Raw genomic sequence first — 24,533 nt, forward strand, 5'->3', positions numbered from 1 at the left:
GTGTTGTATGCTGGTCGCTGGTAGTCGTAGATTGAAATAAAAGTATTCTATTTCTCCAGTATTCAGTATTTGATGATCCAGTATTTGGACAAAGCGATTCAAAAAGACCACACACCTATGTAACCAAAAACTTTCTAAAGGTTCTTGTCAAACGACCTCCCGTACGAATCAAGGCTTGGGCCTAATTTATTCGCATAAATTGCATAATGCGGATCAGTGACGGTTTTATTCCAGGTAAGGTGAACGCATTTAATGAATGTTTTGATACATTGAAGCCGTGGTCGACGGTGTGCTATCCGCACAAAATGGGGTCAAAGGGCCGACTCGGTCATTTACTTCCCGCACACTAAGGTGAGCAAAAGGGTAGTGAAAAGGTATAGGCAAAAGCACATAGAAGTAAGAAGTGGGAAAAACGAACGTCTACCCATTACCTTTTGTGTTATTAATATACTTAATCAAACGATTAGGTTATAAGGGCACAGATTTGATATTCGCCACACAGAAGCGTTCCTCATTTATGCAAACGTTTACTTCCTTTTACACTTCACTTTGTATAAAGCTTTACAACCTATATTTTAAGGGGTTCTAAGCAAATTGAAATCTTCCACTAAAATACTTCAGAATGACCTACTGTCTTCCTTTGACTTTCAACGGCAATTCGACACCATCGCCAGCACTTTCTAAACGTGTGTGCTCGGTAACGCCACGCTAGAAGGGCTCGAATTTATTACCCTTGCCGAAAAACGAACCACGGTTAGACCAATCGAACTGGACAAGGTTGTCATAGGTGCCTTAACCAACATTCCTCCCCTAAAATTCCATCGCAGATATCGAAACAGTCGCTGAGGCCGGAATTACGCGCCGTTGGGCTCACAGTTCGCTCACAAAAGTCGCATTCTTTACATTCCATTCTATGCATTCTGGCCAGTTCAATGGGGCCGTAGACAAACAATACGAAAAAAAACTTCATCGCCTTCCGGTTGTCGTCAGAGGGGCGACTTCCATTGATGGATGATCGTAAATGAATTTTCGATACGGTTTCCGATTTTCTACATCCGCAACCGAAAATAAAACATCCATAAAATTAATGCCGGATCGGTAAAGTTCTTGCGTTGGTATTGGTATTGTAAGTTTCCCCGCGCTTTCGGCACGTTTTTTGGGGCCGGGGTACAATGAGTTGTAGAAGCACACAGCACGTTCAGCTAAGCTAATTTAAGTGCCCGTGTATCACGTGCTTTTCAACCTGCCCAGATTACATGACCTTAACGGGAGGGTGTATCTTTAATTAATTTCGTTTATCTTTCACCACCAACGAAAACATGTCACGAACAAGGCACCAGGCACCGTGCGGTAAAATGGATAAAACCTAGCCACATTTTAATTCGATGGCATTATATCTGTAGCCTGCTTAGCATACTGGCGCGGCTAGAGCTTGAAGCTTCACGACCTGGTTCTTCGTGTGGAGTGTAGCGGCCGAGCAGCCGAACCGTATGTGTTCCGTCGCCTATTTCTTGATACTCGCACCCAACAATGAAAATGACCCACCCAAAGCAGTTACCGATAAGGAAGCACGAAATGATAGACTCACGTCGACGCGGAGAGAGATTCTGAGTTGAATGTCGTTTAACCGTATCGGTCCTAGCAACAGCGCTGCTAACCTTCCGAGCTGCCGTTGCTTGTTGCTGTTGCAGTGTCCGTTTCTACTTCCTTGACATTTTTATAAACACCAGAGAGCTCGCCGCTGTGGGAGATTGTGTTGCTATCCAGCGCGCGAAATGTGCATTGTTGTAGATATAAGGCGAGGCAAAAAAAGAGGCAGCAATGTGTTTGGCGGTGGCATACTTCCACTGCATCCCAATGCGTTTCCGTAAACCTGCGTGCGCTCCAAACGTACGTACACTTTCTCATACTCGTCTACTTCCTGTGTTGATTCATCTCTATCAGGGAGCTGCTGCTTCTACTCGTTTCGATCGCGATCTTCGTCGATCGTCGTCTAATAGCGGGGGAGAGTAGATGATAGTATGTGTTTAGAAAATTATGATGACCTTCGGACTCTACTACCTCCGTCGCAGAGACGCGAGGGGACGGACACAGCGAGAGACTCACGATGCATCATAAATCAAATCTAATTAAAGCCAATTATCGGGATACTTCCACGTTCACTGTTTCCCTTCCCATGCCGAAGTGTGCTTTTCTCTCTGGCGCCAGCCGATGATTCTAGCGCATGCTCCGTGAAATTTGCGCGTGATGAGTTGGCGCACGCTGCGCACCATTTCGCACGGTCTCGTGCACATACAATTTTTGCTTTGTGCTGTTTCATCGTGCTGATTTGAATGGGGATAAGCCATGCTTTAAAGCTGATTTAGTACGAGCAAGGTCATCTGCAATTATGTGCGGATTGCTTTTGAGCAGATTAGTGTTCATTAGACTACATATTATTCGAATGATGACGATTTTTTGTCGGAGCAATTATCATTTACTTAGTTGTTGTTTGAAAGATGTTGGAATTTGTATAAACAAAGAGAAGCTTCTTCAAAAGTGTCACAAGATGGTGCTTTCGCAATAGTAGAGAATCCATTAAGAGTGGTTAAATGTTAAACCATTAGGTAAACGCTATTGTTGATAGTTTGAATTTTCCAGATCTCGCTATTTACACAATCGCAATCGCTATGTATGTTAAGTGCATCGTTCAAATATTTTACCATTTTAGTGTTTCTTTTACTGCGTCATCTTCTTTCTAAGCAACAGTCACAAAACCATCTATCAATCGTCTGTACTTTAAGCGAGAGTTGCATCACCAGCGTATTGAAACATTGTTTAAATATTTAACAATGGCGGCCTCCTTGAACAGATTCATCGATTACACAGCGGGGTTTTCTTTGTATCTCCCTCCGGGGCCGCAGTTGCAACATGACATCGCACAGGTGGTGCATCGGCAACCGGAGGTGCGTACGATGGGAAATGCACAGCACGCATCGCGCGCTTCGTTGCTGCGTCGTCACGCACCGCTGAGCATCTTCTAAGGTGCAAGCCAGACGGAATCTAAAATGCATAATAAAAAAAACGTACACCTGCTGTTCCTGCCGTACCGAGAGAGCAATGAAAACAATGAATTTCGCTGATTCCATTTGAGCACGCCGAAGCGAAGGGTGTCCGTGTAAAGCGCAACCATTTTTGCATCACGAACCGTGCGCCTGCCGACAGAGCTTATGGTAGGTGCAAAAAGGAGATAATTGCTTACAGCATGCAGAAACTGTCGGTTGGAGTGTACGTGATGCTGCGGCTTGGTTCGAAGGTCGTCTGTTCGAACGGTAGTGTGCACTGGATATTGCACCAACACCAGCCAACAGCGCAGTTCCATTCGTTTTTGTTACTATCTTGTGCTATCTAGTCTACCATCGCGGAACGATTTTGTGTTCCGCCGACTTAGCGTTGGGACCGAGCTTTCATTAGAGCTGATGGTTATTCACTTCGATCACGATCTCTTCGTCCGAAGGTTGGCATGAATGTGAAGATGAGAAAACAGGTTTTCGTATAGGGATGACACACGACTCACGGCAGTGTCGCAACTGATCACGTGGTCACGAATTGACATGGAAAGGATTTCTGAAAGTGATGTTGCATTTTCAAAGATAACGAGGAATTCAGTACATAAATTTGTAGCAATTACCCCTTATTAAAACGCACAGATACTGAAGAAAGTAGAAACATATGTGCTAACCGAAGAGATCTCGGTGGTCAGTGACCGTTTCCTAATCCGTAAGATAAAATCTAATAAAAAAGCGAACATTGACTTTATGCACACGCAGATATAAAATAAAACTCCAAGAAGAAACCCCGACAGGGCACCATTCTCTTTCCTTTTCTATGAAATAGTAAGGGGTAGTTTTGCCGGCGCCATCATTGCAAAAGAGCATCGAGCGGGTCGACCACCACCACTCAAGGTAATTAATTTTTGCCGATACTACCTTAGCATATCAACAACCTTCACAGGAGGCTGGCGCCAGGTTGGCAAAGTTCTGCAAATCAACCTGCGGCCATGTTTGGGAGGTATACGCACCGTCCCACCGGCAATCAGCGCTCGCTAAAAAAAACCTGTTCTTAATTCCATTTACTTCGTTGCTGGTGGTATGGTGGTTTATGTGACATGTGTGCGTGCCATAGTTGCATTCACGTTGACTCGCAAAAAGGAACTTTGAAATGTCGGTTTGCTATAGGCAAAAACCCGGCAGGGCAAGCAACCAGAAGAGCATAAAAGTAGCGGTTTTTGCTGTAAAAAGGTCACTCGCTCTGTCCTCTTGGATGGAACGACCTTACCTACGGTTGTCATCACTCACGATGACTGACTGTCAGTTGCAATTTTGGCGTATCCCTCCCGGAACCGGAATCCGTGTAACTTAAAGTGTAAACATGTTTACAACGCTTTGAGTACAATGAACGCTTCAACTGATCCTAAACACGGCATTCAGTCACGGTCTTTTAGTGCGTGTCCAATCGTCTTGTTTGTCTTACTATCTGCGACTAGTTGAAGTAATGTACTTCCCAGCAGAAGATACTTACCCAGTAGATTAGTTTGGGGCTCGCCTTTATAGATCCGGTAGTAGATGTCGTACGAATCCGTGCGTTTCATACGCGAAACTCGATAGGCTGGTGTTACTCGTGTGACCGATAGCAGTGACTTTAGCAGTAAACTCATACGATTGTAGATCACCTGGTTGGCTCGCTGAGGTGCGTTCGTTTGGTCCGTTCTGATGCTTAGCGTCCAAAACTCCAATATCATACTACCACCTTCGGCGGTATGTAGAGAAATTTCTACGCACAGTGGCAGTCGCGTGATGATCGATTCATGTGGGCCACCATCTTGTAGGATTTTCTTCGTCTCAACCAAAACATCAAGGATGGATTGCTGATCAGTTATGGAGATGTTGAACTGTGAAGTACGACAAGAAAAACAATATTTAGAATAAAGTTCAGTAGACAGAAAACTGATATTTTTTAGTACAGTAGGAATAGGATAGTGCTTCAGGAAAGTGTTTATTCCGTAGTGCTGCAGTAGACATAACGTCGTAACACAATATCACGTATTCAGTAACACGCTCGAAAGGAACAAAAAATCAATCATTATCGATTGTCTGTCAGCGACGACAAGCCTTCGTTTCACTTATTGTGACCTTCGGCTACACACGAATGGCGCATGTAAGTCTGTGTAACAAGAGAATCCAGGTTAATCAATATCTCCGTAGCAAGGGGCGTGAAAGTTATTAATCGTTTGCAAAACTTGAGGGAAATGGAGAACCAAATATGATTGTTTAGTTTATTGCTTCTCCACACATTAGATGGTCAGAAATTCTGCACTATACATAACCTTTATTCTGCGTTTTTGTATGCTCCGGAAAGAAATACTCTCTGTTTCTTTGATAACCCGCAAAAAGAGATTTATTTACAGGTAGGTGCAAAGGTGTTCTTCGGTAAATAATCAACCAAGTCTCGTTGATTATCTCAAGCAGAAAACAAACATAAGCGCACTCCGGGCATCGTACGGTAAACAGATGCATGATGACATAGCGACCTCGTCGGGATTTGAGGATAAGGCAGGGGAAAGACTTCTAAATACAAGAAACAACAATCCATCCTATCAGCCATTACCCTCAACCTTCACGAGGACGGCGTACTTGCACACTGTAGAAAGATCGCCACAGAGGGCAAGCGATTGTGCAAACACGACGGAACTACCACCGTACAATATAAAAATGCATCCACCCGAATCTGCGCCCGTCCTTGCACCCGAGTACCTGGAACAGTGCTCGGAGATTCCGTCCGTGTGCACGCGTTTCCAATAAAAATTAAATACGATCGAACGATCGCAACCTTTGACTTTGTGGGCATATCTGGCAGGGCGGGCAAACGGAAAAGTACGACTCGATCGGATCGGCTTGATAGAGAGCGCGCGGCACGCCGCAGTAATGGACACAAAACAAACGAGACTAGGTAAACAAATCAATCAAACTGACTCAGAGGACGACAAACCGATCGGAAAGTTCCGCAGTTGTTTGGTGCTTGAAAATGAGCGACGGTGTCATTACATGTAATCTGTGTCTCGGTCTCTCTGTCGACCATTCCCGGTTCATGTTTGTACACACATTCGAACGTAACGGACATTGTGACATATGTTGATTGTTTGTAGTCTAACGAAGCATGAATGTGTGACTTAAGGTTTAAACGTTTGTGAGAAATATATAATACATTTCGACAAAATAAATACAGTACAGATAAAACAGGTCACGTCTTTGCAGGGTATCGTCTGAAAGCTCCTTTGGGAGCTACACAAAGAATAAAAGACGGCGTTCTTGGGGTCTCATGGGAAACATTAATTCATCACACGGAAAAGCTGAAAGCATGCTGACGCACCGTTTGGTATGTAATTTCTCCGAGTTCATTTTGGGTAACATTATTTGACCATGACCCGCGTACGCTGAACAATTCAACAACCGGTATGGCATTGATGTATGGGGTACCAGCACATTTTGCACCATTTTTCATTAACAATCCCCTCTCAAGATAGTTTGCAAAATAACCTCTAGTTGTGAGAAAGACCACTGTTATCCTCCCCTTCTGACACGAATCGGTGACCCCAAAACAATGACTTACGAATTGGATCGATTTGCTTCGCCGGCAGGATTCGTGTTGTGCTCTTTCCCGCTTTTTCTCGTTACTCTGTGGATTTAATTGGATTCTTCGCCCGAACTGGGTTATCGATGGTCATAAACCATATCGACCGTGTCGTGCTGGTAGAGTAAGGGTGGTCATCATCTACCACCGGATGGTTAGTAATTAACCGACCAACCGAACAGGAACAATTCTCATATAATGATCTGGCTGGCGAGACAGAAACATCATCTAAACGAACGGTTCCCTCCGTTGGCCATTTTATTCAATCTGATTTTTATGCGTCTATGGTTCGGGTGAAAGAAAGTAGACTTTCTTAGCAAAATACATTCATTGAGCAGAATTTCTTCAATTAATTCTTTGGGGTATGTAAGGGATTTTATTGAAGCTCGAGTGCGTCATGCTGTTACAGGAAGTGAAGAGCATTTTAAACGAGGGAAATCAATAAAGAAATTTTATGAACCTTCACTTGTTTTCCGAAAAAGCAACATGAAACATACCGAAATAAAAGCAGGTATACAGCAATTGGATAAGTTCTTAGGCGCCCTGTGGTGAAGGGACCTTTGACCATCTGTTGTATTCTCGCTTTTGGAAATCGCAGCTGGGAAAATGTTTGCTAATTTCTTGAGCATTCTTCACCACCACTTACTTCCGGCACATCTATCCAGTAAAGATTTGGACCTTTGCCGCATATATGATCGAATGTCGTGGGATATTGAATTTTGTGCTAAAACCACTTCCACAGCCGGAAAAACATTATTCCATTAACCCAGCAAACAATCGATGGAACTCTGTTAAGCTCAGAAGATCCGATAGGGTTAGCAGCATGAGACAAATTTTACATACTCACGCCAACAGCCCAGCATAAGTGCATAAGCGTATGGTTGTAAACAAACCCAGTTGTACCACTGTTGTTTATCGAAAGGGCCTAAAGAAATCCGAGGGAATGTTCATTCACCCAGAACACTCCACCCGCTCCATACGTGGATGACCTCAATTTTATCCATCAGCCACGACTCCCATATCTCCGGTCACGCTTTATTCGTCTCGGTCACAGACGTTAAGAACCAAACCAAGCATTAGGGTTGGATGTATTGGAGATTTAGAACCAAGTGTAGCAACGGAAGCACGTCTCTTAAGAAAGCGAGCTAATGCTTTCTGTTGAGTTAAACAGTAATTTACATTTTGCGTTTAAAAGCCGGAAAATGAAATACGACTCTGTCGTCCAACATCGTAAACATCGGAACGAATCCCGGGGATTTTCCGGTTTAAGAACGATCTGTTCTGTGTTGGTTCAACAATTGACCATCTGAAACCTCCGTCTTTCTTTGGGCGAACTCAAGGAACGATGACTTTTAAGAAGAATGAGTGTGTACGACCACGGCAATGGCAAAATCGCACTCAACAACTCCCATCGGTTCGCTCAAGTGACGACATCCGGCCGTGGAAGTGTGACTAGCGTAAAGGGGTGTGAAAGGAAGCAGATGAATGTCTTCCCGTTCCATGTCGTTGGCGGTGTTGGGGCTGGTAAGATCTTTCTATTATGTACTGCTGAGAAATGCGAGATTGCAGAGATAGATTTTATCAATTTAATGTGATGTTGAGACAAATTTATTCTGCATTTCGGCGGCGTAGTGGAAAGGAATGATGCTCGCTACAACAGTACTTCAACAAATACAGCCGTATATTCCCCGTATATTCGAAAGTGTCTACGTGGCAATTCCGCTGGACACCCGAAGACGGGTGGAGCGAATTGGGAACAATTCCTTTTTTAGCAATCCGTTGTGTCATTGTCACACCTACAGATGCAACAGAATCGAAAAACATTGCCAAACCAGAAAAAGTGAGTGTGAGTGCTTGGGTGAGAATTCAGCTCGCAAAAGAATCGAACAGAATGTAGTAAAATTCCCTGAAGTCTCCCGGTCCCCATTTTGCAATGGCGCATGAATCATCGTCCGTCTGGTTCCTGGAATCAAATTACGCACCACGGCCCTAGCAAAACGTCACCTAGTCCTGCCCAAACAGGACTCACCTGAAAACACGTGTGTGAAAAACGAGCGAGATGGTGAGAAAAAGTGAGCAGCGAGAGAGAGATCCTGAAAAGGCGCGAGAGTGAATCCTTGACAGATGCATCGATGTGAAGCCGGAAGGGCAAAAAAGGGAAGATTGAACGATGGCGCTTACCGAATAACTGATTGGAGGAAATATCAATCGACGAAGCGGACTTTATACATTAAAACTATGACACTAACTCAATGTTCACCGTATCGATAAAGCACTTTCTACTCGGTTTGCTGTACTCCAAACACTTCACTTTCTTTTTCGGGAAAAAAATTTCACCTTTCGTACGAAACGTCACCGCTGTTTGAGTCATAGCCAAATTTTACCACCACTGCGTTTGGCGTCTTTCAGCCCGGGTGTCTATGCCGTCCGATGGCTCCGGTTTGACAGGGCGTGGGTTTTCAACGTACGCCTTTTACACAACCGACTCACACCGAACCAAATAATGAGATATGATTTTTCCACCGATTGTTTCACACACTTCTGCACCAGTAACGTTTTACCTTTCGCTTCTAAACAAGACGGGGCACTTTTTTTGGGAAGAAAACTCTTAACGATAAACGCGTGGTCTCGAAACACACATTTACCGCAAGGAGAGTCAGATGAAAATGCTGCCAGCAAACGTTTCAAGTGGCTATCCAACGCGTACCGAGAAGCATGAAAACGCTGCTTTTCCTTTACTCTTCACACACTCGCCGCGGTTGGGGTGGAAAAGTTAGCACGCACACAGTCGTACGGATGCCACGCCGCATATACGCGCGCGCTCTTCCAACATTCAATGTTTCCATCGCATCCGTGTGAAAGAGTGAGTGAGCGAACATCGACATGCTTTGGTTCATTTTCACCCTCTGGTTAACATAGGATATGCACGCACACACTAGCAAAAGGTATGCAAGCGGTTGCATAGCGTAAATGGGGGATGTGTACAAAAGGTAGCATAAAACGAACCGAACTACATTAGTGTGAGTGCAATCGGGTCCTTCACAAGGGGTAGCATAATGTTGCGTTGGTTGCTCTGCCTTCTTCGATATATGCGACACAGCGCTCAAAACTGCAGCAGCAGCATAGCAGACGATGTGGCAGGTGGTGAAGAAACCCAAGGCCATTAAAGGAAACCTTCGCGCAAAGAAGCAATCAAACAGCTACCGTGGGATGCGGTGGGTCCATTACTTCTTTACCGTCTATCCGCGCGTTTCGGGCAGGTTAAATGGGTTTATCCAATCCAAATGATTGAAGCTTCATCTCGTTAGCTCGCTGTTCGATTTGCAAAAAGAAAAACACCCCATCTGGAAGAGAAATCGGTGAAAATGGGAACCATTTTCTGACCATCTGGTAGCTTACCGTCTGCCACTATCACAACTCCCACGCGAATGGACCGACGGAGCCACTTTTGCAACAATGTGAATGTAGAGCAACCCATCCCTTGCTGCCTGTGCTTGCGGTTCGAGTCGCACTCCATGGGCGCCGCGCGCACTAATCCGCCCTTTTTCTCACATTCCTTCGGTGACTTCCAAACAGCAGAATCCATTTATTTCTTGCCCTTCTGCGCTCGTGCATCTCACTACTGGTGGGCGGAAAGAAATCGTCCACAGTGAAGCTGAAAAGCGAACATGAGTTATTTATTTCTTTTCTCCCACTTTAATCAACTCCACTGCCCACGCTGGTGGTGTCCGAAGAAAAATGACGTAGGAGTCTCGGTACTTGCCGGTCGGGTGTAAAACAGTCGTATGCATTAGTTTGCCCGCAGTGGTACATACTTTTAATTTGAAGTATCTTAGCATTACTTCGTGTAGGAGTTGCTAAAAGTTCCAGCTCACGGCGCTTAATGCGCATATGGTGTCTCTTGTCGAATCATGCTCCTTGAGCGTGGTGTCCTTGTGCTTAATATGTTCGGGAACTATTATAATCCTCCCCAGGTGGTATCTTGGGAATGAAGGATGCGTAGCAAAACAACCTCAAGGTTGCAATGCACGAAAACAACCGTTGTTTTCTTCAAACTGATGTACACAACCGGCTCTTCAAACTGATGTACACGTGTCCACAGCCATTGGCAGTGTGTTTGTTTCGTTCCCTCAATGATTAGGGCATGATACCATTAAAAAAAGAACACAATTTGTTTACTGACAAGTCCGCTGTGGCCTTGCGGAGCAAGAAGAAAACAAGTCAGCATCATACAGCACAAACAATAAGAATATCTATGCTACTAACTACTGACGACTCTCCACGACGCCGGCCGGATGGATGACGTGACTTTACGCACAGACTAACCGCGCCTGTTGGTTATTTGGACCGTTTTATCACAGAGTGTGCGGACGTATTCGGTTCCCTTTTGGGTGTTATTTTTCTTCTTCGCTATCTGCCCTGGTGCTTTCGTTCGGTTCGGGATACGCATGATGGGCCACGTGCAAATGCTCACGGAGCGCCAGACATTCGCCAGACGTCGGTCGATGTTCTCGATGTGCGTTGTTCTTCGTCGGATGCAAAAAGGGCTCACACCCTGTGGACTGCGCATGCCTCGGATACCGTAGTGGATCAGGTTGGGTTGCTGTTCTTCTCTCTTCTGCAGCAAATACGTTTATCGGCGTACTGCCAAATCAGGAATGTGTTCTTGGTATGGTTTCAGCATTAATGCCACTATTCTCTCACGCTTTGCCTCTCTAGAACCGAAATCGTCTGGACGTCTCGGAGCAGACCACGTGTCGGTCAATGACACTGGCACCAATTTCACGCCACAAGAAAAGTGCGTACTGTGCGTAAACACCGTTTGTCGCTGGGATACATATGCTGTCGGGCTTGACCTTGCCACAACCTCACTAACGACCTTGGGTCTGTAAGGGAAAGAGGATCCCGTTAATCCATTAACCATTAGTAAAGTTGAGCTTTTGATGAGTCATTTGAGGTCCGATTTTAAAGGCATATGATGGAATCTTGCTATCGATAGATAGAGCCCGATGTCATCACCTAGCGATCGGTGATCTCATAAACGGAGAACGAATCCCATGCAGAAACCGAAGACGATCCTTGCGTTCTAAAAAAGATTAACTACTAGATGAACAACAAATTGTATTATTGTATCCAAGCACGAATGTTCCGAGCGATCACCCACCATACGAGGGATTCCCCAGAGTGAACTGGTGAAAACCTGTTCTTTGGGACCGGAGGGGAGTCCATTGTACGTGATAAGATTGTTTACGAAACAGCCGTACGGCGATTCGTTGGTTTGCCACCAAAAGAGGTTGCCTCTACGTTGGAGGAAGGCTAATAGGGGAAGGCATTCGCGTTGGATAGGCACACTACGTGTGTTGTACGTGCGGTTTGGCGGGCAGCGAAGATATCAGTGTGAGCCGCAGTTGGAGCTCACACATACCACAACTCGACAGCTCGTGCTCTATCTCGCTGTAGTGGTAGCAAAATTTTATCGAACAATGCGTCCCACAATATGCTGCTGGTCACTCATGAAGCGGTTGGGTACTACACTTCAACGTAGGGTCGCAACATAAATGGATGCTGCACTCAAAACGCGACATGTGGGGGAAGAGTGCCATCGATTTCAGGGTCTTTAATTCACTCCACAAGCATCCGAAGAGTCGCTCTTCGCTTGAAGTTTCGATACAAAGAGACGCGACGATCGCTTGAAAGACTCAATTTACTACGCAAGAGAAACTTCCAAGGGCCTTTGGGAACGGAGCAATGCAGGGGGATCGGAAGAAGGGTGTTCCATCTCCATCGTGGTTTCTGGTATTCCATTCATCTTTGCAGCATAACTCAACGGGCATTTCTACGTCCGTAAGTGCCTAACAAAATAGCATAACATTCATCAATGTGCACGGTGGCCTTCTCTTCTCCTGTTCTCTCGCTCTCTTTCACCTTCCGTCTGTATCGAGAAATAGATGGAATTGAGGACAAACATGACTTTAAAAAGGGAGTGGAGTTGTACTCCCTTCCAGTACGTGTACGGCGATGTTTTGATTGTTGAATGAATGGCATGGCATGGAATGCAACGATGGCTATCCGGTTTTTAGATACAAATGCATCTGTTTTTATTGCAATTAATGTCTACAGCAGATGCCAAGGAATGTGTTTCCTTTAGCATACATTTAGAAAGCTGTTGGTACCTTTAAAGAGAAGAATTTCTATTTCAAGTTGTGTCTTTTTATGTTTATATTAGAGTTGACGACAATAAGTACCAAGCAGCATTGAATTAAACGGTTTAAATACGGAATTATTTTAAATTAATTAACACGCATAATAGGTTTCTTAAGCTATAGAAGAATGAAACAATCGAGTGTGTTGTAAACGTAGATAGCGCATCGAAGCATTCCCGTATCCTCATCTTTAATAAAATGGTTTGAATATTTATGTTCAATTCTCTAGTTTTCTTAGCACCAGTTTCTGTTTGTAAATATTTTAAGTCAATGTTTGCCTCTCCGCTAGCAAGCGTTGTTTATTTCAAATGGACAAACATTGCGCACGATAAAACTGATCACCAGAACGTTTAGTGGAAGGAAAATTGCAAGTTGGCCACGGTCGGTCGTCAACTGTCTGCTAAGGAAGGTCAGACTTTCAGTGCTACTGTTTTTCACATTGGAATGATTAAGTCTAATAGGGCGGTAAAAGACCCAACCTACAACAAAATGATAAACAACAGAAGTTCACGCTTCTGATGGGATAGAAATGCACCGGAAAACGGAGGTCAGCAAATTGCAATTCCGACTACAATTTTCGTCGTCAGCATGCAAAACAAATAGCAAAATTGAGGTTTGCAAACGAGATGCAACAAGCGATGTTTGTCATCAACCAATGTACACTTACTCGTCAAATATTAAATTGCTATCGCCATCTTTAAGGGAAAAGGTGACAAAATGAGACGGTTGTTTTGTGTGGGAAACACTATCATGCGCCAGTACGGACGAGCACGTTGCCATCTTGACCTAGCACGAGATCGGTTGTCGGCGTGTAAACAGAATGATTTACCAGCGCGACCGTGCGAGAATGATTGGCAAATAAAAATAAAATTACGCTAGCTAGTTTCTTCCAATTGATGTTATTTACACTTGAGGCGTGACTTGGAAGAACCATTATTTCTGCACTTTATTAGAGCGTTCGAAGAATGCATTCTTTGGGTAATTTGAAAACCCCTGTATATTACATGTAAACAATGGAAACCAACAGTTATTCAATAGGTTTGTGAGGACATCCAAATGTGTAACCAAACATCATAATCCTTATTGTTGCAAGCGATTATATCCACTTCAAGCTTCCTCCTTACGTATACATGGCCCTCACATACATATACATATACATATACATGGTGTACTCACGCTGGCGCTATAATCGCAATGACATGAGCAATTTCTTTGAGGACTTCCTACGGATCGGTGCCAGTTTGCCACCAACCAATGATAACATCCAGTCTAGGGGCTAGAAGCGTTTGTGTACGTTTGTGATGATGCGTACGTGGAACAGAAAACCAACCAAAGGAACAAGCGAATGAACCGAAATTCGCTGCGCAATTTCTTCGCGTATGACAAGTTTTCTTCTGCCACACCCTCAAGCTGCAGACGGGAGGGTGGACTGAACCTTTGCAGGGCAGCGGCAGGAGACAACGACCGCACATTGACCGACGTTCGGTGGGAATTTACACTGCGTTCAAATGCTTCCTTTGTATCCATTTTCAACAAACAACAACGTTCGGGCCGATGATGTGGAAAATCGACTTCCCATGCAGCTGTTCATTGTTTTATTTTCTGTAAAAAAAAGATAGAGGAAAAATTGTTAAATGTCGCCCGTTAAGGGACGAATAAAACCCTACAGAGGGATTGGTTGTGCAGGCGACACTTTATCTCGTGTCGGTTTGTTTGTCAACAAGATTAACGTCCTCCTTCATTCGCTCGCTCTCTCCGTGGCAAGTCAAGTGCTACCTGTCAGCAGCTTTTCGCCACAACTAATCCCTCCCTTGATAACACATGATAGTGTTTTGAAGTGCAATTGTGTGCAAATGCACTTGCCATCGTTCGCAAATCCAAATAAACCATCACGAATTATCATCCGCAACAGCACGGAAGGCATTCGGATGTTCTCTAGTGCTAAAACGTGACGCCATAGGCATTCTGGTTCAAACAGGAACACACCGGACAGACCCTCCGATTGGTGGGCCGCGGTTGTGAAGGAAGGGGAATTGTATAAATAACTATTAGAACCAAGATAAGTTTGTTGCAGCTTACCGGATGCGGGGCGGCAGCGTAGATGGTGGGAAAAAGTGATTCCGTCGTGATAGAAACTATGTAAGACCCTGTTTGATCTTTCCTCTCTTCTCCGTATTCTTGTTATGGGTTTCTTAACAACAAGTGCAATCGCCGAGGTTCGGTATACTGTAAATACGTTGCGCAATTTGAATTCACTCTAAAAGGTATACTCGGTTCGATCACTTTTTGCTGCAACAGGAAGTGGTTCGATCCGGTTCTACTGCGCGGCGCTCGGTGAAGCGGTATGAACAGGTCGCAGCGAACGAGCCTGGCGTTAGTGGAAGTTAGTCGTGGCAGAGAGTTGACAGGTTTGTGTCATTATTTGCGAGTCGTGATTAATGTCCAGAGTTCCAGAAAGTGAAAAGCAAAACAACAATAATTAATTTGCACGCTGGGTCGGCAGCACTGTGCTCTTAGCTACATCATTCTAAAGATTTATAATTAAATTTTCACGTATGGGACGATGGTAGCCTCCTATCAAATCATTATAAGGCCAGCTTGGACAAGTCTAAAAATTGTAGGAGTAGATAAATTATTGAAAACTGTATACAAGATATAGCAGTACACAGTTTGATAAATGATTTTGCTAATGAAACATGTTGGAATATTGAAATAAAGCTCAGTAAATGAACTTTTTAGAGTTTATCCTTATCAATAATTAGCTAACATTACGCAATGTATGCAGTTTACACTGCCTGTTCTAATTTACAACGAATAGTTATCATCCTACTTGGAAAGAAAATTGCGCAATCATACTATACTTGCAGAGCTAGCTGATAGTGCATAGTGCAAGATAGTGTGATGCAAGTAGGAACTGCTGATAACAGTTTATTATGTATCTTAGCGTTTTACTACACGAATTTATTCTTGCAAATTTTAATCCACATGTCGACTCTTCGAAAAGTGTAAGAGACTAATAAAGAGGGATGTTTATTTCACGGCTTATAGTGCATGTGGACCAGTTTGATCTAGTATAACTTTTCATTGGCTGGTAGCTGAAGCTGATAATAATGACAAATGCATCGATTACTAGCACCGTCCTCTTGAAATACACCGACCATAATGGCGATCGACTGCCCGCTTCGGAGCTTGGTTAGTGGAACCAAACGGCGTCGTTGATAAAGCGAAGCCCACCAATCCAATGAATATTGTTCCGCTAATTATCGTTTTGCTCGGCACTGGTCCAACCCGGGTGAAAGGAAAACCGGTCAAACATGGAAGCGATCCCGCCATGGGTCGGAATAAGGTGGGCAAAAGTTCGTCCATTAACCTAGATTCGCGAGGAAAGTTGTTCCTTCCTGGTCGGTGACACAGGACGAAGCCATCGTCACAAGCGAAGACAATGCTTGCGTGCGCATGTTCGTCTAATAAATGGAAGCTTACTCTACAAGTGCATCGTGTATCGTTCGTCGGGTTTACATAGGGTCATTCCATCCATGATGCCTTTGATCGGAATCAAGATGACGTGATGCATTGGAACAGTGCTTCCTGCTATTTGCCTCAGTGTATCTCTAGCGCGTTTGATTTATGATGTATTCGATTGCGAACCAATGCCATTTGCTGTGATGCAATTTGTTTAGGACAAGGGAATGTATCCATTGCAACTTGAGGATGAGATGGGTGCTATGCGACAAGGCAATACAGCTGAACGATCCTTCTAGTTGTGACGATTATTCGTGAATATCATCTTCCATTCATGTTCGTTTCGCTGATTACTCAATTGTTTCCAGATTGGATTCCTTTCTTCACTCCTAAAACTAAGAAATTAGTATTATCTTCTCCCCTTAAAAGGAAGTTATTCGCACCCCTACGGCGTATGATCATAGTACGAAGTACACTTGAAGCGTTTGATGAATGCTTGGTGTATGCAAACCTCTCTTATCACGCGTATGGCCTAGTCCCGCGCTTACCATTACGTCTCGTATACCTCGCTAAGAGACAAAGAAATAGATTCCCCAAAAACCACACGAATGCAACAACTGTCCCAGCACTACTTACCCAATCGGATGACGTGGAGTTAGGATTACTTTCCGTGGCGATTTTCTCTCCCAACCGTGATTGCACAATGATCTGTGCGGCCTTCATCGCCAACTGGCGAATGTACTTCTCAAGACTATTGCGATCTTGCAAGCTACCTTGCGATGCCATCGTGGGTAAATTTCCTTAATGTTTTTTTGTATTATTTCTTAACCCGTTCACAGCACACCGCTTTTCCGCCGTCTTGTTCTGGGTCGTCTTCCAATGACGAGCTTATTTTCTGCGTAATCGCGTAGAAAAACAAAACAAACCAGTTGCCACTAATCACAACAACACAAAAGCTCACAAAGCAATTCACGGAACGCGCGGGCTACCAACCATGGTAAGACAAAAAATCGATAACTTTCGTCGGTATGTGACGCACGGCATCGAGATTGAGCGGAAAATTGCGGTTTGATGCACAATAAATGATGAAAAACGGCGTAAAATACACAATTTCTGCTGCAGTCCAATCGGATCCCACATTGAAAACAACATTCCCGACGAAGCTGACAGCAATGTGACAGTTCGAGCAGTTCGAGCAAACTGCTGTAGAGAGTCGAGCTCGGCTACCGCCATCTATCGGAATTCGGAACACACAAGCCATAAAGGTACCGGTACACGAATCGGTAGACGAAACAGTTGAAATTTAAAAGGTCGCTTGATTCGTTATTTAGCGCTGGCCCAGATTAATGAAAACATCAGCAAAAACAATTCTTAACAAAACATATCTAGAAACACCTCCGGAAACTTGCATTATCATGTTGCAAAGCAATCATGTGAAGGAGTACGAAAATTCATTGTAGTATCATCATAGGCAAATAGAATCTTGTGGAGTGTGTATTGTTATGACATCTCATAATATTACAATATAAGTGTAATAAAAATTAATTTCCATGAAAATCATTCATATCAAGTGTCAACTCGCAAAACTGTGTCCGACGGTCTGCCTCTGTCGGCCAGTGTGGTAGCATTTGTTCATTATTTTTTTTATCATCATCATCTTTAGGACATTCTGCGCGCCCGCCAGGCGATTGCAAGTGGCGGGAAGATCGATGGGCACATCTCGTTCAAATCAACGCTGTAAATCTTTCCTCAACACTTTGGGCCGAGTGATTTTTTGGCAAGCGGACACGATTCAGCTTTCATAAATATGCTAATCGTTCGCAGTGCGTTTGTTGGTGGGCTCGTTTTATGGAAAATTTACTGCCCCAGTCGCCCGACACTGACTTAATAAAATTCGTCCAATATTTTATATCGTGCCTTTGGCGCACTAGCGCAAAACGGTCGCAACGCAACAAATTATTGCCTATGAATCATGATTCGCCGCCATCCAATGGAAGCGCGTAGGTGGCAAGTGTCGGTCAAACAGAGCTTTTGAGCCCATCTATCGCGCGTCGTAATTTTCGCATATTAGCAGACAGCTTCCGAGCAGTGCGGTGTGCTGGCCAGAAAGCTGAGTAAAGTGCAATGCGCGGGTCGTGCGAAATACACCAGCGTAGATGCACGATGCACTTTCTCGTGTCGATCAGTTCAGTTCAGAGGTTGGGCTTTCCTTATTCCCGTGAGAATGTTAACAGTTCCAAGGAGCACAGCTTCAATATTCCAAAATGTGGAACAAAAATGCATTAAGAATGAAATAGGAAAAGGTGTTTAGGAAAAGGAAAAAAACAAGAGTTTAGAGACATATTCCTGTTGATAACTTCATTAATTTGTTAGGTAAGTTATGCAAATGGCATTCCAAGTTGAATTATTTGAAGAAAATGTAATGAATTAAGAAACACATACTCCACAAACAGGAAATATCTATTCTTCTCATAGTTTAAGAACTATGCCCATCTGCCCCGTTCTGAGGCTGTTCATCCGTGACGCATCCAATACCTTCCTCTAAGATCTAAGCAAAACAAAAGCATGCATCATGTAACGCGATACCTTTCGGAAAGAGAGATCAGTTACGATCGGCGCCGGTGGTGTTCTCCATAAACACCAAGGCACGAACGCCACCCGAAGGGTGTGACATAATTTCTATCTCCTAATAAAATATGCCTTTGATTCAATTTTGTCATCCATTAGCTACACATGTTTATGAGCTGTGGTGGAAGACGAAGGGCTTTGCATTTTACCTAGCCGTATTCTTCAAATCATGCTCGGACGCACCCTTTAGCCGTGCCCGGGGTTTTTTGTCGTTTTATCTGCTCTAGAATCGAGCAGAGGTTTAAAGTGCCTTATTAACGGAACATCAAAAGTGTTCTGGGAAGCTTACGCTTAAACAATCTTGATGATCTTGTGGGGTATGCTCAAGTAAATTGCATTAGGATCATAAGTTTATTAGTTGACAACTATTTCATGCTTTCCAAAGATCTTGCATTGTTAATGGTCGCATGTAATTGGGGGTAGTTGTAAAGATTTGTTGTAAGGATTCTATTAAATTTGTAATTTACAAGATCTTAAGTACCTCTGGTTTCAGTTATTACACCTTTGTGTGAGATGCGTTGGACCAAATGATATATTCTGATACGATCGAGTTCCAAATATTGAGTTAAAGTTGGCCGAACAGTGGCCAAATTGAATTACGGTAATTAAAGTGCCTAATCTGCGCTACTTGCTGGAGTTGATGGTAAGTCTAAAAATCGGATCACACCGAACAGCGACATAGCCGGTCGTCAGTTTTCGGGGCTTTACATACCCACCGACAGAGCGAAGATGTCGCCCACGAATTTCCCAACGACAACGGGCGACCAAGCGAGAAAGATCACATCTGATCAAACTCCGCGCGGCTGAGAAGACACAGACGCGCGCGTGTGTTTCTCACCCGCGGCGAATGTCATTCCGCCAGATTCGTGCCGGGTGGAGCATGGCGACTTGTCATCCACCGCTAGATAGCAAAGTGTGTGCGCCTAGTGGGCAACTATTCCACCATGGGGAGAGCAACCTATACAAAATGTACCGATCTGTGGCCATACCCCGGCCAGTCATCGTCGGTGCGTGATCGTGATCGGTTGATCGGTTTGTTCTGTCGGTGTGTGAACCGAACGCTCGTGACCGAGTGCGTGTGAGAGGATATCTTGCAATTCTTGGCTAGATTAAATGATAGGCCCTGTATGCATTGGTGTATCGTCTTTCGATCATCAGCAGCATCATCTGGTGGATACATTCAGGAAGTGGCTGAGTGAGTAGCTCAGTAGCACTGTTGATCGAATTTGCAGACCCGCGACTTTGCGAAAACGCGACCAGTAAAGCTAATTAACATTCCGCAAACTATTCGACGAGCGGAGTGATTCTGTCACTGACTCAGGCATGTTAGATAGGGAAAGTAACGCGTTCTAGACGATAGTGCAAAGGTTTATTTGGCCGTTTTGCGCACAGTTTTCACTTCCTAGAACATTAAAGAAATAGTTAACGCAGTTATTTTTCCATCCCGCTTCGAAAGAGTGCGTTTTGAATGGCGTCGAAATTGAATTACAATTAATTGAGTGTGTTGCAGTGGACGTGTATTTCTGTAGTGCATTTAAAGTGTGTGCTGCTGTAATTTGTGCTTTTTAGTAAAGTGCCTTTGTACCTTGTGTGAGTGTATTTCTAGTGAGTAGCGTGTTTATGGAGCAGTGAAAATTCCAACCCCTAAAATCAAACGATGGGCTCCAAGCGAAGGGATCTTCTACATTGCTGGATTGTGGCCATTGCATTCGCTGCCGCTGTAGCTCTATCGATGGCCGGTAAGTGCTTCAACAATAACAACGAACAGGGCTCCTTAATCGGGTGCAACAACGTTTCCTGCACAGACACAGCTGCAGTAAAAATTGACCATTAGCACACCATCATCATCGTCACGATCATCATCCCGTTCGCCGACTTCTGAGCGGCAGCATTAGCCTTTTTCTCCCTCACTAAACGGCTACGAAAAGCGCGTATGAAAGCGGTGAAAACTATTAGCACGGGTTTCGATTTGTTTTTCTTTCCCGGCCTCCACTGACGGTGCACATTTTCCCCGGTGAAAAATCGGACAGCTGTTCGGGGTTGTGGTGAAAAAGGTGCTGCGTTACACGATGCGATCGTAAATTCTTCCTGTGCGGGTGAGCACCGGTCGAGAGTAATTATCCCGTGTCGTTGGTCAGAGATCGCGGGGTGAGCGGGAATTCTAGGTTTTCGGTGCACATTATTCGGGTTCGACCCAATAAAATTCTCGTACGCTTTCCCTGGTAGGCAAAAACAAGGAAAGGAATGATTTTGTCTAACCAGACAGCAGACGAGAACTCGTGTACCGAACGAAACTTATAAAAAAGGAAAGGAGGCGTAACAACTTATATCGACCGTGTATTAGCTGGGAAATCGATTGCAGCGTTAGGCGTCGTTCAAATTGATTGGCATTTATGTGTGATTGAGCGATTTTTTCTCTCGTTCGTTTCATTGTTTTCACCATGACGTCACTCGTAAATTGAGCAACAGCCATCGTTTGCATACGTACCGAGAAGCCATTAGTGAAAGTAGCAATTACTTGCCGAAGAACTCGAATGGGCACGCTTTGTGAGTGTGTCCCGAGCGCAGGACGGAACATTCCTAACTTGATGACACACTCGTAAATGAACTGTTTAGTGTTGCAGTTACAATAATCGGTAGCTGTGATGCCGCACCTGTTGACCATTACAGGGTTTAATATGATTTGGCTTAAAATAAAGCGTTTTATTAGCTAAAGAAGATAGCTGTGTGCCAATCAGTATTGGTTCGAAACATTACTAAATTCAAAAGATCAATCTTTTCAAGTAAATTCTTAATCTTAGATCACAATACAGATGAGAAATATTATTATTAAGAAAGTAAAGAAAATTATTTGGTAGTTTTCAGCTTTTTAAATTATAGATATTTTGCTACACTTAAATTTTTCCAATCAATTAAATTAAAATTACATTTATATTTTCGAAAAAGTATCACCTTTTAAATTTTGTAAATAATTAGAGCAACTCTGTTTAACATATGAGACACTCAATCATGCTGAAAAAAATCCTTTACCCATCCTTCAAACCCATCCTGAAGCGTTGTTGTACTTCCATTATTACCCACATTTCACGCAGGAATGTTTACTTGCGTAACAACTGTTAAAAAATCAATCGCTTGAACAAAGTTCTACAATTTGTTCCATCCACTCGAGTGCTGAAAATTGGTTCACATGTGCAGAGCTTGTTCAGTGTTATGTTTCCGCCATGAACATAATCGGTAACAACAGCCACAAAAAGGAGAAATCCCTAGAAAACCTCACAAACCGTGTAACAGTCGTGCAGTTTTCGGATTTCGGTTTTTTTTTCTCCGATCGCAATTTATCCTGATGCAGTAACAATAATGGTTAATTCTCTAAAATACTTTTTCAACGCGGTTGCTTTCGCTCCACCAACAAGTGTGTTGTCCCCAAGGCAACATTACTATTACGATGGTGCGCTTATTCGTTCCGCAGCGATTCGAAACAGGGACGAGTGCAGACGAAACGGGCTAACTTGTTGGCACAAGGACGTGTTTGACGATTGGCTGGACCGGTCGGGAGCTTCATTTTGCTATTGATGTTGCGGGTCGTAAGCAGGAGGAAAGTGGTCATCTAAAAGGTTCCGGTTGGACATCCTTGGGCCATGATACGTTCAACGCTAGGTTGCACGAGCCCAATCAATGGAGAAGAGCGAGCAAATAAAAAAAATGGTTGAAGGAAATACACTTTCAACTATTTTCCTAGAAAAAAATCACAAAACCATACCACCAAGATGGAAAAGCTTGAAGGCGGTCGTGTCCCTATCGTTCGATCGAGTGTTTTTCCTTTTTCCTTTCCCATCTTGTCACGGCGGACCGCACACAAAAAAAAAGAATGCTGCTTGCCCGAGCCATCCAGAGAAAAGTCATTTTTCATGGGCTGGAATTATCAGGAATCGCCATCGATGATGTTCTTGGTATTTTCGGTACGCCTCTGTAGCGCGTCAAGGCAACTGCACTTCTAAGAAAGCGGCAAAGAACGGCGGCAGGCTAAAGGCTCGACCCTGAAATAGGCTTGCGAAAGGAATTCAATTTATTATTGGCCTTGCTTTTCCTGGCACATGCCTCATTCCTCCAGCGACCGAAGCGGTGTGTGAGGATTGATTTTTCACAATCGTAACGCAATTTCGTGTTTGTTCCTTTTCCGACCTCGCGTACAAATAATATTTTTCCTTCAGGTTAACTGGCACGATGAAAAGTAGCCCATGATCCTTTCGGCCCACCACAAACCGGTGGGTCAACGTCGTTAATGTGTGGAGTGATCCGGGAAGCACACTGACCGACGCTCGTGAGAGGGAAAATGAGAACATATTTTCCTTGTCTGCTTTCTTTCCCTTGCACCGGATCAACGTCAGCTAAGTGGATGGATGGTGAATTGATGTGTTTGTTCGGTATGTTTTGTTTGTTTCATTTGGCCGTTCGGTGCGACAGGGGATCGAGAAAATGTTATTCCATTATTTGCCCAATGTAAGAGCAGTGTGATTTACAAGCATGAAATTAAAATAAATAAATATTGCAATATTTGCTTTATGCCATCGTGCTGCTAGTAAAACAGCCTCTTGCTACCATCCTGGGAACGGTAGCAAATGGACTTGAGTAAATTGGCAGTTAAGGCACTAAACGGCGATGGCTATTGCTACCTGTGTTTGTTTGTTTTTTTGTGTGTTGGGATGGTTTTCCGTCTGGGCTGCTCCAGCTTTGTTTAATCGCGAATGATGAAGATACATGATGGAACATTAAATGGTACAGTGCAGCCACAGGAGAAAAACTGGCGAACTGGGAGCCCACCCTTCCTTCGTAACTTAAGCGACGCTCGTTTCGACAAATCTTAATTCTTCTAAATGTCGGTGTAGTGTTGCTTGTACCTTTTTTCGGTTATTTTTCCTCTGAATCTACCCCTGAGGTTATGCAAACGGACGCGCATTCCATTAAAGTTGAAGTTTTATCTTTCGCCGTAATTTATGTCCAGACCATTTTGTCCGGCACCTGGTGAGCGTCCTCGGGACGGTCGATGATGCTTTCGTCTTGGGATCCTCTTTTTGTGTTAAGCTGAGGGTGTATTTTTTACGCATCCCCTTTTCGGTATGCTGTCCATATTTGTCCTTTTTCTTCGGCAAGCCCGAGACACGATTACATCCAGCGGGCGTTTGTTGGGATTTTACTGCCAATTGGGAATGGAAAATGGGATTAAAAAACTTTAAACTTCGCAGAAGCCATATATACCTGTGTGTCACTGTGCGCTGTAGGCGGATGTATGCACTGTAAAGTGCGTTGTGATGGAGATTTATTGTGGTGGCTTGCTGGCTATTGTCTGTTTGGCGCATTAACATTATCTCCAGTGCGTAACAATTACTCCCGTTAATCATAGCAATTTTTCACACGGAGGTCTTTTGGTGAGATGAGCCTGAGATGAGTCGTAAATAAGATATCATGTGGCACGGTCTGACCATGATTTCCTTGTAGCGAAGATTATCTACGTATTAGCAATAATTGAAGCAGCAAATGGGAGGAGATAAATTTAAAAGCAGCATTATAAAG

General features: G+C 43.9%; 2 protein-coding genes across 2 annotated transcripts in view; one reads left to right on the plus strand and one right to left on the minus strand.

The window, feature by feature from the left end:
• Positions 1–17,483, minus strand: part of LOC128301864 (autophagy-related protein 13 homolog) — a 31,845-nt gene extending 14,362 nt beyond the window's left edge. Inside the window, exons 1-2 of the mRNA XM_053038516.1 lie at positions 16,971–17,483; positions 4,561–4,930 (exon numbers count right to left, since the gene is read on the minus strand). Of these exons, the coding sequence (XP_052894476.1) occupies positions 4,561–4,930; positions 16,971–17,120 (520 nt within the window). The 5' untranslated portion in view covers positions 17,121–17,483. The remainder of the gene's footprint in view (positions 1–4,560; positions 4,931–16,970) is intronic.
• Positions 17,484–20,619: 3,136 nt separating this feature from the next.
• The window catches only part of LOC128303101 (fibrillin-3-like), a 72,843-nt gene continuing 68,929 nt past the window's right edge, over positions 20,620–24,533 (plus strand). Inside the window, 1 exon segment of the mRNA XM_053039955.1 lies at positions 20,620–20,701. Within this exon segment, the coding sequence (XP_052895915.1) occupies positions 20,620–20,701 (82 nt within the window).

The sequence above is a fragment of the Anopheles moucheti genome, chromosome 3 (assembly GCF_943734755.1).
Source record: "Anopheles moucheti chromosome 3, idAnoMoucSN_F20_07, whole genome shotgun sequence".
Classification (NCBI taxonomy): Eukaryota; Metazoa; Arthropoda; class Insecta; order Diptera; family Culicidae; genus Anopheles; species Anopheles moucheti.